At 35.2% G+C, this 14,985-nt stretch overlaps 2 protein-coding genes across 2 annotated transcripts; one reads left to right on the forward strand and one right to left on the reverse strand.

Moving 5' to 3' along the window:
- mRpL33 (mitochondrial ribosomal protein L33) lies at positions 1-1,440 on the reverse strand. Its single transcript, XM_028319702.1, has 3 exons — positions 1,258-1,440; positions 1,071-1,174; positions 1-436 (listed from the first exon to the last, which is right to left on the reverse strand). The coding sequence occupies exons 1-3, from the start codon at positions 1,296-1,298 to the stop codon at positions 378-380; spliced, it is 204 nt and encodes a 67-aa protein (XP_028175503.1). The 5' UTR covers positions 1,299-1,440; the 3' UTR covers positions 1-377.
- A 1,647-nt stretch (positions 1,441-3,087) lies between these two features.
- fne (ELAV like RNA binding protein found in neurons) lies at positions 3,088-5,036 on the forward strand. Its single transcript, XM_028319708.1, has one exon. It carries the CDS (start codon positions 3,460-3,462, stop codon positions 4,591-4,593), a length of 1,134 nt encoding a protein of 377 aa, XP_028175509.1. The 5' UTR covers positions 3,088-3,459; the 3' UTR covers positions 4,594-5,036.
- The last annotated feature ends 9,949 nt before the right edge of the window (positions 5,037-14,985 follow it).

Below are 14,985 nucleotides of genomic sequence, written 5' to 3' on the forward strand. Positions count from 1 at the left end.
GTTAGCACATAAATTTGTCTTGATATGGCACATTTCAAAAATGAATGTAATCAGCACTAATATGTATTTTGAAATTTAAATTGCATACTGTTATCAACCGTTTAGAATAAGAAGAATGAAAGAAGTAAAGCATATATTCTAAACTCATTATATTGACATATTTAGACTCATTGCTCTAATGAAATCAATGGAATTTGGTATGGAATATTAGTAAGCAGTACTTAAAACCAAATTTCATGGTTTGCTAGTTACCTAACATAGTGAAACACATGTAATCCAAAGATTTGTTTATTGATTAAAGTACAATAACTAAATTATAACATTTTAAATATACCACTGTCTATTATTTCTACCTACTAGAATAAAATATGATTTACCTAACTTGACTTGATGCTCCTGATTTTCTTCCTTTCTTTGTAAAGGCTCTCGTGTTGAACTGAAATAATTAAAAACATTATAAATTAGGGAACAGAACCATAATTGGTTGTTTTGTCTATGAATTTAAATTATCAATATTCTCTGCAAAAAATTATTTAGTACACTAAAAACATAAAGAGGAAAGATTTGTGAACGTCAGAATTTCGGATGTATTGTCCCAGAAATGAATACTATAAATATGAAATAAATCTGTCTTATATCATGTACCTTTAGTTATTTTTCTTGTACCTCCATAAAAAGGGAACAATTACAAAATGAGCTACACATTATGATAAAAAAATTAATTGGACGATTAATTTGGAAAAGATCCTAAATTAAATGTCTGACTAAAAGTAACTCACATTAAAGTAAGAAGCAACAGTATGTAACACAGCAAAATTGTCATGAATTCATGATGATCACCATCAAGTACTCTACAGCAGGAGTGTGAGCCTCTCTAATTTGATTAGTTAATGGTAATTTTACCATAGGTAAATAGAGGTTTTAAGTTGGTTGAGTTGATTTTTCTTTCTTGCTTTGCAAAAATAATTAATCATTATGTGACAATACTTATCGATGTGTACCGCATATTTCTTATGTGGTACCAAGCTAAGATGCTAGTTGTATATAAAAATAGAAATAAAGTTCCTTACTGTAAGGATCAAAGCGCATCAACTCCAACTTGTCAGCAAGCCTTTCTCTGATTGTGACGAACTTATGACCACTCACAGCACTCTCCATCAACACCATCACAAGCCTAAAAATAAATAATAAAAGGTAAACAACATTAAAATTTAGCTTTTACTAACGTAACAGTAAAAGTAAGGTTATGTATCTTACTTGCTTTTCGCTTTCTTCATTAATATGTTCGTTAGAAACATATTGCAAACTTTATACACCAATAGTGTTACAGACCAGTTTATCTAATTATTTTATGCAATTTCTTTAATTTTTATTCCACAACATACACATTCTAAAATCTAATTTTTTTTTCTTTAGTTCCAGATGTCAATGTCAACAATGTCATGTGTCATGTTACTGACAGTCTGACTTACGAACAGATGACACCGGTGTTTCGCCAAAACCCAAGTATACACTATAGAATCATCAATCATCTCAAGCGCATCAACAAGGATGACCCACGCTGTACTGCCCCAAAAAAATTCAATGACAGGGGGCGATACCATCGTTCAACTAAATGGTTTCCAACATGGCAAAAATCGGAACCAGCGATCCGGTATTGACGGTGGCGCCCCACTGTCAATGTCATGCTTAGCCGCTTAGGACAGTTTTGGAACTAGGTATAGGCATTTTATTTGTCTAATGGCCGTTTTCACCTTCAATTCCTACTTTTAAGGTACCCCTATGAAAACAAAATTCATGTTATGTGTTACTATAGGGGTCACTTATAAATTAGGGATTAATGGTGAAAACGGGCATAAGGCTGATTCTTTTAACTGAAGAATAAACTATCTTTATTTACAATAAACAGATTTTTTTTTAAACTAAGGCAAACTTAACTCCAAATAAAATAAATATATAAACTTACTATTTTATTTTACTCAAAAATAAAAGTGTGTCCGTGAGGCAAAGAGGCGAGGATGCTGGCTGCATTTCCTCGCTGAATGGCAATACTAAGCCTTTGTGCAAGGAAAGAGCCAGCATTTAGATTTTCCGAAATTTTAATTAATTTAGGGGAAATGGTAATTTAGCATTCGGTCCCCAAGGTCCGAAGGTCTGGACACCAAAAGGCGCAAATATGTAATCATTAGAAAGTGACTCATATTTGCGCCGTTTGGCTAACTCAGCCGACTCCGCTGCAGCCCCAGCTTTAGCAACTGATTCCCTGAGGTGGGAAGGGGCTAAAGTATCGACACAATTGTAGCGTCCCAAACTAAAGCCCGTCCCCGTTCCCAGGGAACCAGAGTGAGACCATCAGGTCTCTTGCCATCATCACGGACCAATCCACGTGGTTCTAACGTAGACGGAACGTTGATGCTGGCAAGGGCTCTCCTGATGGCGTCATTGAGAGTAGCGTGTCGGGCGAGACGACCAGCACTTTGCTGGCAACATAGACCGTGGTGACCGAATTGGTCCACCTCTTTGCCACAGGGACACACACGTAAGTATGTGGTACACATACATATTGGTGCTCCGAGGCGTAAGCCTACACACACCCGGAAAGAATCGTTGTCAAAAAATGTTCCGAGATTTTTGGAGGGAAGTGCATTCAGCCAATGACCGGATTTCCTACAAGAAACTGCTAAGAGCCTAGCTTTGTTAGTATCACTGATAGAATTTTGAACAAGATGGTTAAAATTCTCTTTCGCTAGTGGGGCGTACCTGAGTTTTTGATGATGACGTTCCTTTGGGACGTCCTCAGTAGTTGAAAATATTTAGCGCAATCGGGGCCCAGACCTCTAAAAATTCTACATTGTCCTTCGAAGGCAGTCACTTTCTATCATATTCATAGCCTATAATAACTAAAATGACTTGTTTATTGAATACATTAATTAATTTATCATCCATTTCATACCCAGCCATTTTTTTTTTTTTATTTTTTATATTTTTTTGGAGTTTCGGCTTTTATTATCGGCACACATCGCACGTCTCTATTTGCGCAAGAAAATATTTTTATTTTGAAACCATAGACAAACTTTGAAAATATGCCACGCGAACAAAAATTTATAAAAATTGATGAAATTTTGACAGCCACAAAATATTCAGGCACGTGTAGATTTCTTTTACATTTCCCAGTAATTTTATTTGATTTGTGAAACTTATAGGAAACTGGATAAGTTTATCAGAAACTTTATACCAATTTACAACAAAAGGGCAACAAATCCTGGTAACATTCCGAAAACAAACTTGTCGTGTGATGATGAACTTGTGAACCGGCGTTGGTTGGCGTTTTCGTGACTGAGTTTTTTTGTGTTCATTCTTTGTTCAGTATCCATGTCGCAAATGAAATAATCAACATAAACGTAGTGTGAGTCTCATTAGTATTTTCGTTTCTGTAGTGTAGTATATCATTGAAGAACAATGATAAAAAACGAAATGGAGAATGGCGGCGGCGACGCTAATTCCAATGTGTCACCGACCAAACTCATGGTCAATTATATTCCGGAGTTGATGACAAGAGACATGATGTACGCTTTGTTCTCCGCAATGGGCAAGATCGAGAGTTGCAAACTAATAGCGAACAGAGGTTATGGATTTGTCGAATACGAGAAACACGAGGATGCAGAGAAGGCTCGGGCGGCGTTCAACGGCCTCCTTATGCAAGGAAAGACTCTAAAAGTGTCATTCGCCCTGCTCAATCCCGAAAACAAGGTCAGTCACAAGCCCGATACCGAATCAAACCTCTACATAAGCAATCTACCTCCCGATATGACGCTAGAGCGTCTGAATGCCTTGTTCGGTCAGTTCGGAAACATCACTAACAGTCGGGTGTCGCAAGGTATCGGTTTCGTGTGCTACGAGAGCCGGCAGCAGGCTGAGGAAGCGATAAAACATATGAACGGACAGACTCCCATACCGGGAGCCGGCGCGATAGTGGTAAAGTTCGCGAACAAGCCCAGTGCGAATAAGAATGCGCCTCGGCCGACTCCGAGGGTCGGGGTGGGCGCCACGCCGCTGGCGTACAACGGTGCGGCGGCGGTGTTCAACGGGGCGGCCCCGGCCGCGTTCAACGGCACCAACTTGAGCGCCGCATTCGGAGCGCGGCCGGCCGCGTTCGCGCCTGGTTTCCCGCAAGCCTCGCCGCCACCGCTCCTGCCGTCGCCGGGCAAGGCGCTGCCGTTCATCAACAAGGGCCAGCAGCGCTTCAACCCCATGGCGGCGGCCAACCACACGCCGCTGCCGCTGCTGGGCGCGCCGGCGAGCCCCGTGCCGCTGCTGGGCGCGCCGCCGGCGCCGCATCAGACCACAGTGTATGTATACAACATTGGTGAGGACACTGAGGAACTGGCATTATGGCAACTTTTTGGCCCTTATGGTGCGATCGACTCCATAAAGGTGATCAAGGATCCAGAAACTAAGAAAAACAAGGGTTTCGCTTTCGTTAATATGCGTGAATATGATGAAGCTGCTATGGCCATACAGGCGCTCAATGGATACACGCTCAATGGACAGGTTTTATCCGTTAGCTTTAAGACGCAGAAAAGAAATAATTAGGATGTGAACGGACGTTCAAAACGCCGTTTTATTTGTGATTGTTCCCAGGCCGAAAGCTTAAAAAGAAAGATTTCATTCCAATCTCAAAATATTTTTGTAGTCGAGAAGCGAGATCCTCTATATGCATTTTAAATTAGTCGCATAAGTATTTTTGTAAGATTTAACATAGTTTTATATTCGCGAGAGAGCGACATGACTATCTGTGAGTTTAGTTGGCTTGACAGTATCATATATGTGTACCCATTTTATCGTATGATATGGTATTATATTATTGGACTATGTATGGACCTGTCGCACTATGTATCTCTCGTGGGGGCAAGGGCGCGCCCCGCCTCGCTAGCTGCGTGCCCCTGCCCTCACCATAACCCTCCAGGTATTTTATTTTGTGTAAAACAAAGCATTGTATGTTTTTTAATCTTTAATAAATTTCATGTTTAAATAGATTTTATTGTATATTTCTCTATTTTTTTTCTATATACTTATTCCCCTCCCTGTTGTGTCCTTATTTACTTACATAATATACGTAATCCATTCTATAATTATTTGTGGCAGTAGTTTAACATGTACATAATATTTAATTGTGTGTATTGTCTCGGCGGCAGGTCAGCTGTGTAAAACTGCTTTAGTATTGCATGTTGTGTAGTGAAAGAACAAAAATAAGTTTTTATTTGTTTATGTTACCTCAGGGTTTATAGCTGTCGTTATTGTTTTTTCCGTTAATATTAGTTACTTATTAAATATTATTTTTGGCGTTATATCAAGTCAGGCCTACTAGATGAAACAAAATCTCATGTGAAATTTTTATATCTTATTTATTTTCGACGTCGTCATGGACGCGTTAGAGATAGCTTTAATATCCTAATTATAAGGTTTTGAGTCAGTCCATTAGTGTAGTATAGTTTAACTGATAAAAGTACATACTAATGTTTAACTGCGTAAACAATCCAGTGACAAAAAATACTTTTTATCTTACGCGCGCGTCCGTAGGATATAGGAAACTGATAAGATAATTCCAAACAGTAAAGTGGTCCAAAATGCCAACCTCTGAAACTAGTTTATAAATAATTACAAGTGATAATCTAGACTGCCACAAATAGGTGCCCTTATTAAGTATTCGATGCCTCCGTGCCTCTTACTTGGGACAATTATACCAAACTACAGTTTTAGGAGTGAAAGTAGAAAGTAAGTATGTTTAACGCGGTGATATGGTGAGTAATACTATTGTTTTTTTTTTAATAAAATATATGTAGGTAGGTCTACCCTAATGCTGCTTTTACACTGCGCGGAAATTAGCCAAGTCAAGTGAAAAAAACAGTGGGGTGGTGATAAAAAATGAATGAATTTCATCCCCACTCCTCTGTTTTTTTTGACTTGACTCGGATAATTTCCGCATAGTGTAAATCCAGCATAAGAAAAAGCGAGCAGAATGTGATTAGGCGGTCTTCTCGCTAGAAGCGATTTCTTTCCGACAACCTTTATGTTCTGTAGGTAACCATTGGGTAATTTCTTCTAGTCAATTTAAAATCGTTTGGTTATTCAATTATTTTTTCTAGAATTTTTATTGTGTTTGGGACTGCAATTATGGTGGGGTAGCTGAATCGATACCTCGCGTTGTAATCGTAGATAACACGGTCTATTGCACTGATAATCCTTGTTAAAACTAAACCTCAATATCCGTCAAGGATACATTACAGATTTCCTACGCTGGCCCTTAATGGATAGTATTAATGGATAGTATTCCGTAAAAAAGGCTTAAAACCGAGCCAGACGACGGCCATCCGACGGCTGGCTCCGTCGGGTTCAATGTTAGACGTGCCCTTCTCAAGGGCAATGGTCTGCAAATATTTTCGTCCGTATCTACTCTCGATAAATTGCAACGTTCTCGGTGGTTTCAAGATAGTACAATAATGCATTATTAGGTAGGTATAATAGCTACCTACCGAAATAGTTACTTGATACGGTGTACAGCCTCTAAAGGTTCAATTACCGACATATAAAAATAGAAATGTATATGCCAACTTATCTGTGATCGTCAATCAGTGAATTTTGGATCTAGGGAAGCAAATATTTGCACTCGTCCCTAATTGTTTTAAACCTGCTTCGGTTACAAAATAAAAGATCGATGACCAACTACCTACAAAAGTTAGACGGTTTATTTTCCGTTAGTTAGCTGAGCAGTCTGAATGTAAGGCTTCTGTCTGCTAGTTTACACCCTCGATGTAGAGATTTGTAGAAATCCCTAATTTTAATGTTAAATAATAAGGTAAATTATGAAAATATCGCGAAGACAATGCGTTAGTAATGTAAAAAGTAGTAATAATCTTTTACGATCAAATCGATTTCATTACTTTCAAGAAATGATAAGAGTTTATTGATTTTCCAATAAAATAAAGTGAAACTTATTTAGCATAGCATAGCATTTTTTACAAAACACGCATGTAGGTGGCCGTGGCCTTTACAGCTACATTCATATGACAAGTAAAGGGCAAGTTAGACCGACAAACTCGAAAAAACTAGTCTAGTAGGATCATGATTCATGTTATTATTCGTCTCTAAGACCTTCATGAATCCCGTTGATTCAGATCAAATAAATTTTTTATATAAATATTTCTGGCCGAATTTAATCATTCAATGTTTATTTTTCCCTTGCACCGTATTCGTTTGCGTAGAGACTGTATGATAATTACTTGTTCGCATCAGGGACTGCTCCGAACTGGTTGTTTTTTTATCTCTGTTGCCAACTTGCCACTCGGGCGGCTACGGCCATCGCCATGTAAAATTGTAGACATCATCAATTTTAATTGAGATACTTTTATTAATAGCAAGAAAATGCTTTTTAGCGGTGATTTCATCTTTCTGCGGATAAAGAATATCAAATGTTAGGATACTATGAATGTTTATAGTCTGAGCTGCTTTTAATGACTGCCTACGTATTATTATTAAACTAAGATTAACTTTATCGGCAGCTAAGTTATCGTTATTGTAAAAGTTGTTATTTTACAAGATAAGTTTTTTCGGCTTTTTGCCGTGACTTTGACTTTGAAGAGTTCAGTATTTTTTTCATAAAACTTACCACATTCACTGGGAAAACATGATGAAATCGTAACATAACTTAGCATCACAATTTGTGCACAAATGCCTCAATAACGAGATGTTAAAAAGTATTATCATTCTTCAAAGCAAATAAAAAATAGTAGGAGTTAAGTTTCTATGTAATAGGTAGGTAGAAATCTAGTTTATGTGGGTAGAATAGAATATAAATAAATCAATCGTTCGAATAATTCTACTAAATAAGGAAAATGTTTTTGATAAAGCGCCGCCTACAAGTATTATTGTTGAAACAAATGAACAAGTGATAAACGAACGTGACAGCTATTGTAGTCAACGTACTGAAATGCACCCAAAGAAATCAGTCGAGTATTATGAGTCTAACCTAACAAAAGGTCATAACTTTAAGAATGTGACTATGTATGGTCGTAAAACTGTTACCGAAAAGAATGTCAGACGAAACTTTAATACCGTTGAGCTAACCAATAATCTTAGCGGTCAAGGACATAGGCTAGTTAAAAATATTTGTACCGTTTTAAACTTATTTTACCAAAATCGAAAAGTTTCAGGCAATTTTTGTCTTAAGGCTTCACTTTCAGGCTATAAGCTCGCAGCGAGCAAGTGTGGACTGCGGGTCATAATTTAAAACAAGTGTCTTAAATAATAACCACTAAAAATTCTTACATTACGGTGGTGACCTGTAATAGTGATATGACCTTCACAAATTGAGTGTTCGTTTCTTCTAACAATGGAGTAGGGTAAGTGCGCTAGTTTTCGTNTGACGACTGAATGAAAAAAATTGGTGAGTAACTATTCATCTGATATTAAACGATTAGTAATAAAGGGGTAGGTCAGGTAAATGGCAAATCCACCAGCGGTCGCTCGATGACACTTAGACAAATAGTTTTTTAAAAGGTGAACTAAGTTGGTTAGGTATTTGTATTGTAGATACTTATACAAATGAACGTATAAAATGAGTTTATTTTTAAAAGTATAGGTACAGGGTGGAAACGATAAGTGATTTCACTTGATTTTTAATTATACAAGATATCGAGAAACTGTTTAGTGTTCCTTGTAAGTGCTTCATGAGCTCTTTAAAACAATAACAATAAATAGGTCAAAGAATAAACTGGATCTATGCGAAAATTCAATGTTTCCGAATTTCATTCGTAAACAAACTCGTAAATTGCATTCTTATTTAAATTATTTACGGAAAACATGATTTTAGGTTTAACTTGCTACAATATCATCAAGAGATACTAATTAATAAATACTAAATAAACAGATAAAGGGGATGGCATTAAGACACTCAGAATTCTCAGAAACCATTGATTTCGTGTTTGTTTGTAACTGTATTAAATGTATGAAAGCTGGAAATATAGGTTTTTTGAATAGATTCAGTTCGTTCTTAAACATGTTATTGATGCCGTTTGCTAGGTCTCATGAAGCACTTTTTCAGTAAGTAACCATTTGTTCGACATCTTGTATTACCTACTATAAGAAATATTCGAGTGAGATCACTTATTGATTATTTTCGTCATCCTTATTTGTATTAAATTTAATTAAAATACATTAAGGCTGAGATGCACCGCCTAACTTTGACCCTAACTGACAATAACCGGTGTTTTATGTTAGAGAGATTTTTGACATCCAAAATTTTGATGTCAATGTTAAAGTAAGACGGTGCAACACGGCCTAACAAATGAATCGTAGACAGTACTTTTTATTTTCTTCATAAATCTTTCTTTTTTTGTAAAGCTATCTACAAGCTTTTATTTTCTTTGACATCTGGAGTTGTAAAATCTTGCAACTTAAAATTTACTTACTTCCCGTTTTCCCATTGAGCTGAAATTTTGCATGTCTACACAGGCATGCAAAATTTCGTTTCATTTCGCACTAAATAATTTAATTTCCACGTGTTTTCATGCGATGGCCAAGTCAATATATTTATGTAAAACGTTAATGATTTCCTGGACTGGACATGGGTAATAGCAATAAAGATCATATTGGAAGAAAAAACATTGTATTTTGTAGGTCCATTGAAGTAAAATGATTATTAAAAATATTAACTAGGTGACAGGGTTTCCGTCCACGTGGACGAAATCCAAAATCTTGCAAAATTGTTGTGCTAGTATTAGTCCACTTATTTATCTAAGATTTCTATACAAAAACTTTAATAAACCCTTAAAATAGTGTTTATTATGCTAATAATTAGACATACGTGCCAAAAACATTACGTAAAGTAGATAAAACAGTAATTAAACATACCATGAAAGTTCCCTACCGCTACGTTTTTTTTCTAACTTGACGACGTTTTCAATTCACCTGTGTGCAGCAGCAACTTCCGTACATTTTTTTGGAGTTATTACTTGTCAAATTACATTTTCATGCAGGCAGAACTGTTACTTAGATATTGTAGATTGTAACAAGTCTAAACTTGCACGGAAAGTTAGGTTTGTATTCTAATTTTCCGTATTTGTTTGTGGCAAGTCGGTCAAATGGACGAAAACAGGAGCTGGACGGAAAACCGGCGCAATTACCCTACCTATTTTAGGATTGTGTGTGCAATAGATTTCGTTGTAAAAACCATTGGGTTTTCTTTAAAAATGCAACCAAGTTGATAGCGCGAAAAACATGCGGATCAGGCTATAATTTAAAGTAAGTAATTATAATCTCAATATTATTCGAGTTATGATAAACTAAAAATGTGTTTTTAACCAGGCTTGACTAACTTAGGCTGAATTAAGTAGTATTATTTACCTACATCAAAATTTGCAATGGTCAAAAGTCTACGGTTAGCAAATCGATATTCCTTTACTGCTTGAGTTAAAAATGAATTCCCTGAAGCAAGCACAAGACTTTATTAGGATTCATAGGTTTAGCAACTAAGTTTATCTTCAGTTTCATGGATTGGATTTCAAACTCGAGACTACGGGAGACCGTCTCGAGGGACGAAGATACATTCGAAATTAATCTGACGTCACTGATTGGGTTTTCAGTTAGATTGGCATAGATGGCCGCTGCTAGTCATATTATGCTACGGACTACCCTCATTAAATTCCAGTAAGTACGCACTGTTCTATGGGTTGTGGTTAAAAATCTTCCAAAACTAAAGGAAAACTGCTCCAAGTTGCTCGGATTCTGTTTTCCTGTCAGATGGAACAAATATTAAAAGCTATTTACCAAAATATTGGTGCAAGGCTGCAGGTTAAAAGCTTTTAGTGAATCCAAAGCCCAATTTGTTGCTTTATGTAAGTAACTATATTAATTCCCCAATTAAAAATATGTTACCCATAACAGTATATTCATCCACTCTTATGCAAGTGTGGAAATTAATAATAGCTCATTAATTATAACTTCCTCAGCCAAACAATAATGAGAGTCATGCCACCGAAGCATGACCTGACAGTCGTGATGCCAGCACGCAGCAGTCTTCAAAAATAGGGTAGGTAGGTAGGTACCTACTAGATCTTGGCAGTTCAAAAATATCCCACCGGTATTTTTTTAACATTAAGGAACAGGATTAATGATGCTATTCGTAAAAAACTCAGGTCCATGTACGTACAATACACTCATAACGGTCGTATCAGAGTTCAACTCGGACTACGAGGCAGGCCGAGTGCCATTTACTGTTATTTAGCACAAACGACTTTAACTTTTAGTCAAATGTATGTAACATCACATGCCTGTAATACGTAATAACTTATAAAATTAAAGAATCTTGGTGTGCCTATTGAATGTTAACCTGGGTTTATCCTTGGATTGTTAGATATTTCAAGAATTAAAAATTCTCCATCGTGATGACTTTCCTTATTAGGAATAAAAAAGATGCTCTCTATAGATGGGTTGTCTTGAGTTTTCAGCCACACTTGTGGCAGTTCTTTGTTTACAGAACCGTGACCAAAGATGGATAGGTACTGTTTGATAACTCATAACCGTAACATATAGGATCTTTGTCTTGCTTTTCTTTTGTGTGGTATCGCTAGCGTCGTTTTCATGTTATTGTTTGGCCCTATCTATAACATCATACAAATAAAATTATCCCATCATCTTGGAAATGGCAGCTTCAGAGATGCTCTCATCCTTTCATGCAATTTTTGCCAAACCTTGTCACTGCGCCTGCGGGTTTGTAGTTGACACGTAGGTAGGTACTTAAGTAAGTAATGGTACTTTAAAAATAAGTTCTCCTCTCTCTTTTAGCCAAATGACGTCCACTGCTGGACAAAGGGAGGATTTCCATAACAACCGGTCCAGCGCACGCATCCTGGTTCTTCCCGCCTAAAAATAGAAAACGGCCTATTAAATCTTAAAATTTATTTGTTTGGTGGAGTGTTCTTTTTCTTCACGGGTTATTGTTGATTGGTTGCTATGTGTATGAATACCACACTTACGCTCAAATATTTTGTTGATTCTTCCAAATTCGTTATCTATCACTCACTGTGCTACTATTGTGACGTTGTAAACTGGGTGATAATGAGTTATTTAACTTGTGTTATGTTAACATAACCCTACCTACCTACAAAAGAAGTAGATTTTGAATGTTGTTTTTGAGCCTACATGGATATGCTGGGCTAGTAGGACTACTTACCTTTGTTTATCCTTAGTATATTATTATATTGACGACATTTTAACGCTTTGTCAATTAGACCAGGCTCATTCATTATGCAAAACAGAATGTTTTTCAGACTGTGACTGGAGAGCAGCTACAGGTAAAGTATTTTTTCCATGGGAAATGTTTTCATTTTATTTAGATTCGGTAGGAGGATCGGATTGTTATTTATTATGCGTCCATGCTTACTTTGCTTTACTTAGCAGGGTGGGGAAATGTTATTTCAAAGGCATTTTTAACTAGTCAAATAGACTCGAGTTGAATAAGCAGGCGATTCAAGTGTTTAGGCAGGTATGTTAAATTAACAAGTGATATAATTGGTGTGCTCTAATTGTTGTACTTAATATTGGGTTTGAAACCCGGTAACATCGATTGAAATAATTTAATTAGGCTTTAAAAATTTGTTAAGCACTACACTTTTTTGTTAAATATGCCTTCAATGATTTGCTTGGGTTGGGTTATGAAAGAGATGTGGTATGGGTGGGTAAAGCATGATGAGAACTTATTTAGATGTATAGGCAATTTGCCTTGCCTTGTATGCCTTTAATAAAATAGAATTTAATTAATCCAAGAAGAACAGTTATATTTTTTTAAACTGTCTATACAAACTGACAGGCTATTTTAGCTATGTGGTTTAATAAAAAACTGCATAATCTTATTTCTTTAATTGGTGTATAAAAACGGCAACTCATTTCGTAAAACTTTGAACATGCTATAGATTTAAATATTCAGTGTCCCAATTTCAAGTCATTATTAGTATTTATTACAGTACAAACTCGCACGTATTCATAGCAGGTAGGTTCATAAAGATCTGCTCTTGGTTTCTTTAAATAATATCTTAATCAATTATTATAAATAGGAATAAATATATTTTGCTACTACATCGTTCATAGTTATTTTTTTACCTGTGAATCCAGACCGTCAATGAACTATAATGTAAATATTGTTAGTTGTTAAGAGCACATTTTTTAATCTTATGTTTTTTTATAATGCACTGATACATTACACATTCTTAATACTTTAGATTGTCTCTTCAGTATTTAATAAATTGTTCGTTTTATAAAAGGATATTGTTTTTTTGTAACTATCACCTTATTTATTGTGTGTGTACCTAAATTAATATTTTCCGTTGCATCTCTTTTTTGTTCATTAAGTATTAAATAAATATCTTTTGTTAAGAATATATTAATGTTACTAAATCCACATTGGAATAATAAGACATGGTAAAAAGCTTAATCTATTTTTTATTTGTCGATTTAACATACAGATGTAAGGCATCCTCCCACCTCGTGTTATTGGCACACAGAACCACCTTTTACATTCGACTAATGAACGCTTATATGAGCACATAATCACTTCGGACAATAAACAAATATGGAATGTTATTTTTAGGTACATAATATAATGGAATGCCCAAACAATTTGTTAAAAAATTACAAGTTTATTCGAAGTACGTTCGCCGTTCGTTCGTTAACCTCTCGAATACTAGCCAGGTAATAAAATTAAATAAAAATTTCAAGACTAGAGTTTTAAGTAATCGCGCCGTGAATCTCGATCCATATTTACAAAATCTTGTATAATAATTCATTGACTCAAGAGACAATTTGTGACTTGGATTCTGAAACTTATTTAGAGATTCTTAAAATAATTTGGTTGGATTTTGGTTTGTACTAAAAACAAAACAAGCTTGGGATCAAGTTCAAAGTAACATCAATATTATGAAAAACACTGGATATTGGCACTGATTCAAGCTAACTTAATAAATTATAAACTACACAGCACAATAATATACATACATTGTTTTTTTTAAATAGAAGTATACAATATTACAGTAATAAAATATTTATAATGAATCTCAAATACTGTAAGAAATACTGTTATATTCACGACGATTTTTTTATAATAAAAATAAAATATGAATAAATAAAAATAATGGACGCAAAATAATTACACTTATTGCACAAAAACTAAGACAAAAAGAACACGAAAATACTGGCCTATAAAAACACTCGGGACAAAAATAATAATTTACAAATCTTTCAAAACTGCGTTTCCATGACATAATCTCAAAAACCTTTCCATTAGGCACTGGTTTCAGCTAATAATATCAAAGCTAATTTTAGAATTACTTTCTCGATACATATCTTACATTAAATTTTATGCTAAATGTGAGATAATTTTAAATGTTTCCCAATTACATAGGCCTTATAAATAAATTAAAAGAAATGAGACTCGGTACAGTCATAATAGGAAAGAAATCCAGTGTTTTGAGTGTAAAGGCATAATATCGAATACAATATCATCCATAGCTGCTGAACATGTGGCTTTTGCAAAGATCCGACTAGGAGAAATAATTTTACCTAATTTAACATTATTCACTGTGGGATACAAAAGCTGCTCTTTCTACATCTAACTATAATTACTGATATTTTAGTAAAAAATATCTAACATTTGATCTTTATTTGTACAAAATGCATACAACTCATTATTTACTCGATATACATAATATATTACTTGTTAGTTGAAATATACAAGTTATATTTACGTCAAAGTTAAAAATAATTTTTCATCTGAACCACATAGTTCATAAAACATTCTTAAAAATACATTTGTACTATTTATAATTTAACAAAAAAAAAAAACAAATATTAATTTCCCACGTTGTAACAAAAATAAATGCTGGGTATAATATAAAATAAGCTTTTGTCGATTGTAATATTTACAATTTGTACACA

Source organism: Ostrinia furnacalis, unplaced genomic scaffold, assembly GCF_004193835.3.
Source record: "Ostrinia furnacalis isolate ACB-3 unplaced genomic scaffold, ASM419383v2 OfSCF7316, whole genome shotgun sequence".
NCBI lineage: Eukaryota > Metazoa > Arthropoda > Insecta > Lepidoptera > Crambidae > Ostrinia > Ostrinia furnacalis.

Bases quoted from the DNA above. Each gene is read 5' to 3' on its own strand.
- mRpL33 (XM_028319702.1), bottom strand. From the start codon at position 1,298: ATGTTTCTAACGAACATATTAATGAAGAAAGCGAAAAGCAA. The intron at 1,175-1,257 runs GTAAGATACATA...ATTTATTTTTAG, and splicing joins ATGAAGAAAGCGAAAAGCAA to GCTTGTGATGGTGTTGATGG. The intron at 437-1,070 runs GTAAGGAACTTT...TAATTATTTCAG, and splicing joins GATGCGCTTTGATCCTTACA to TTCAACACGAGAGCCTTTAC.
- fne (XM_028319708.1), top strand. From the start codon at position 3,460: ATGATAAAAAACGAAATGGAGAATGGCGGCGGCGACGCTAATTCCAAT.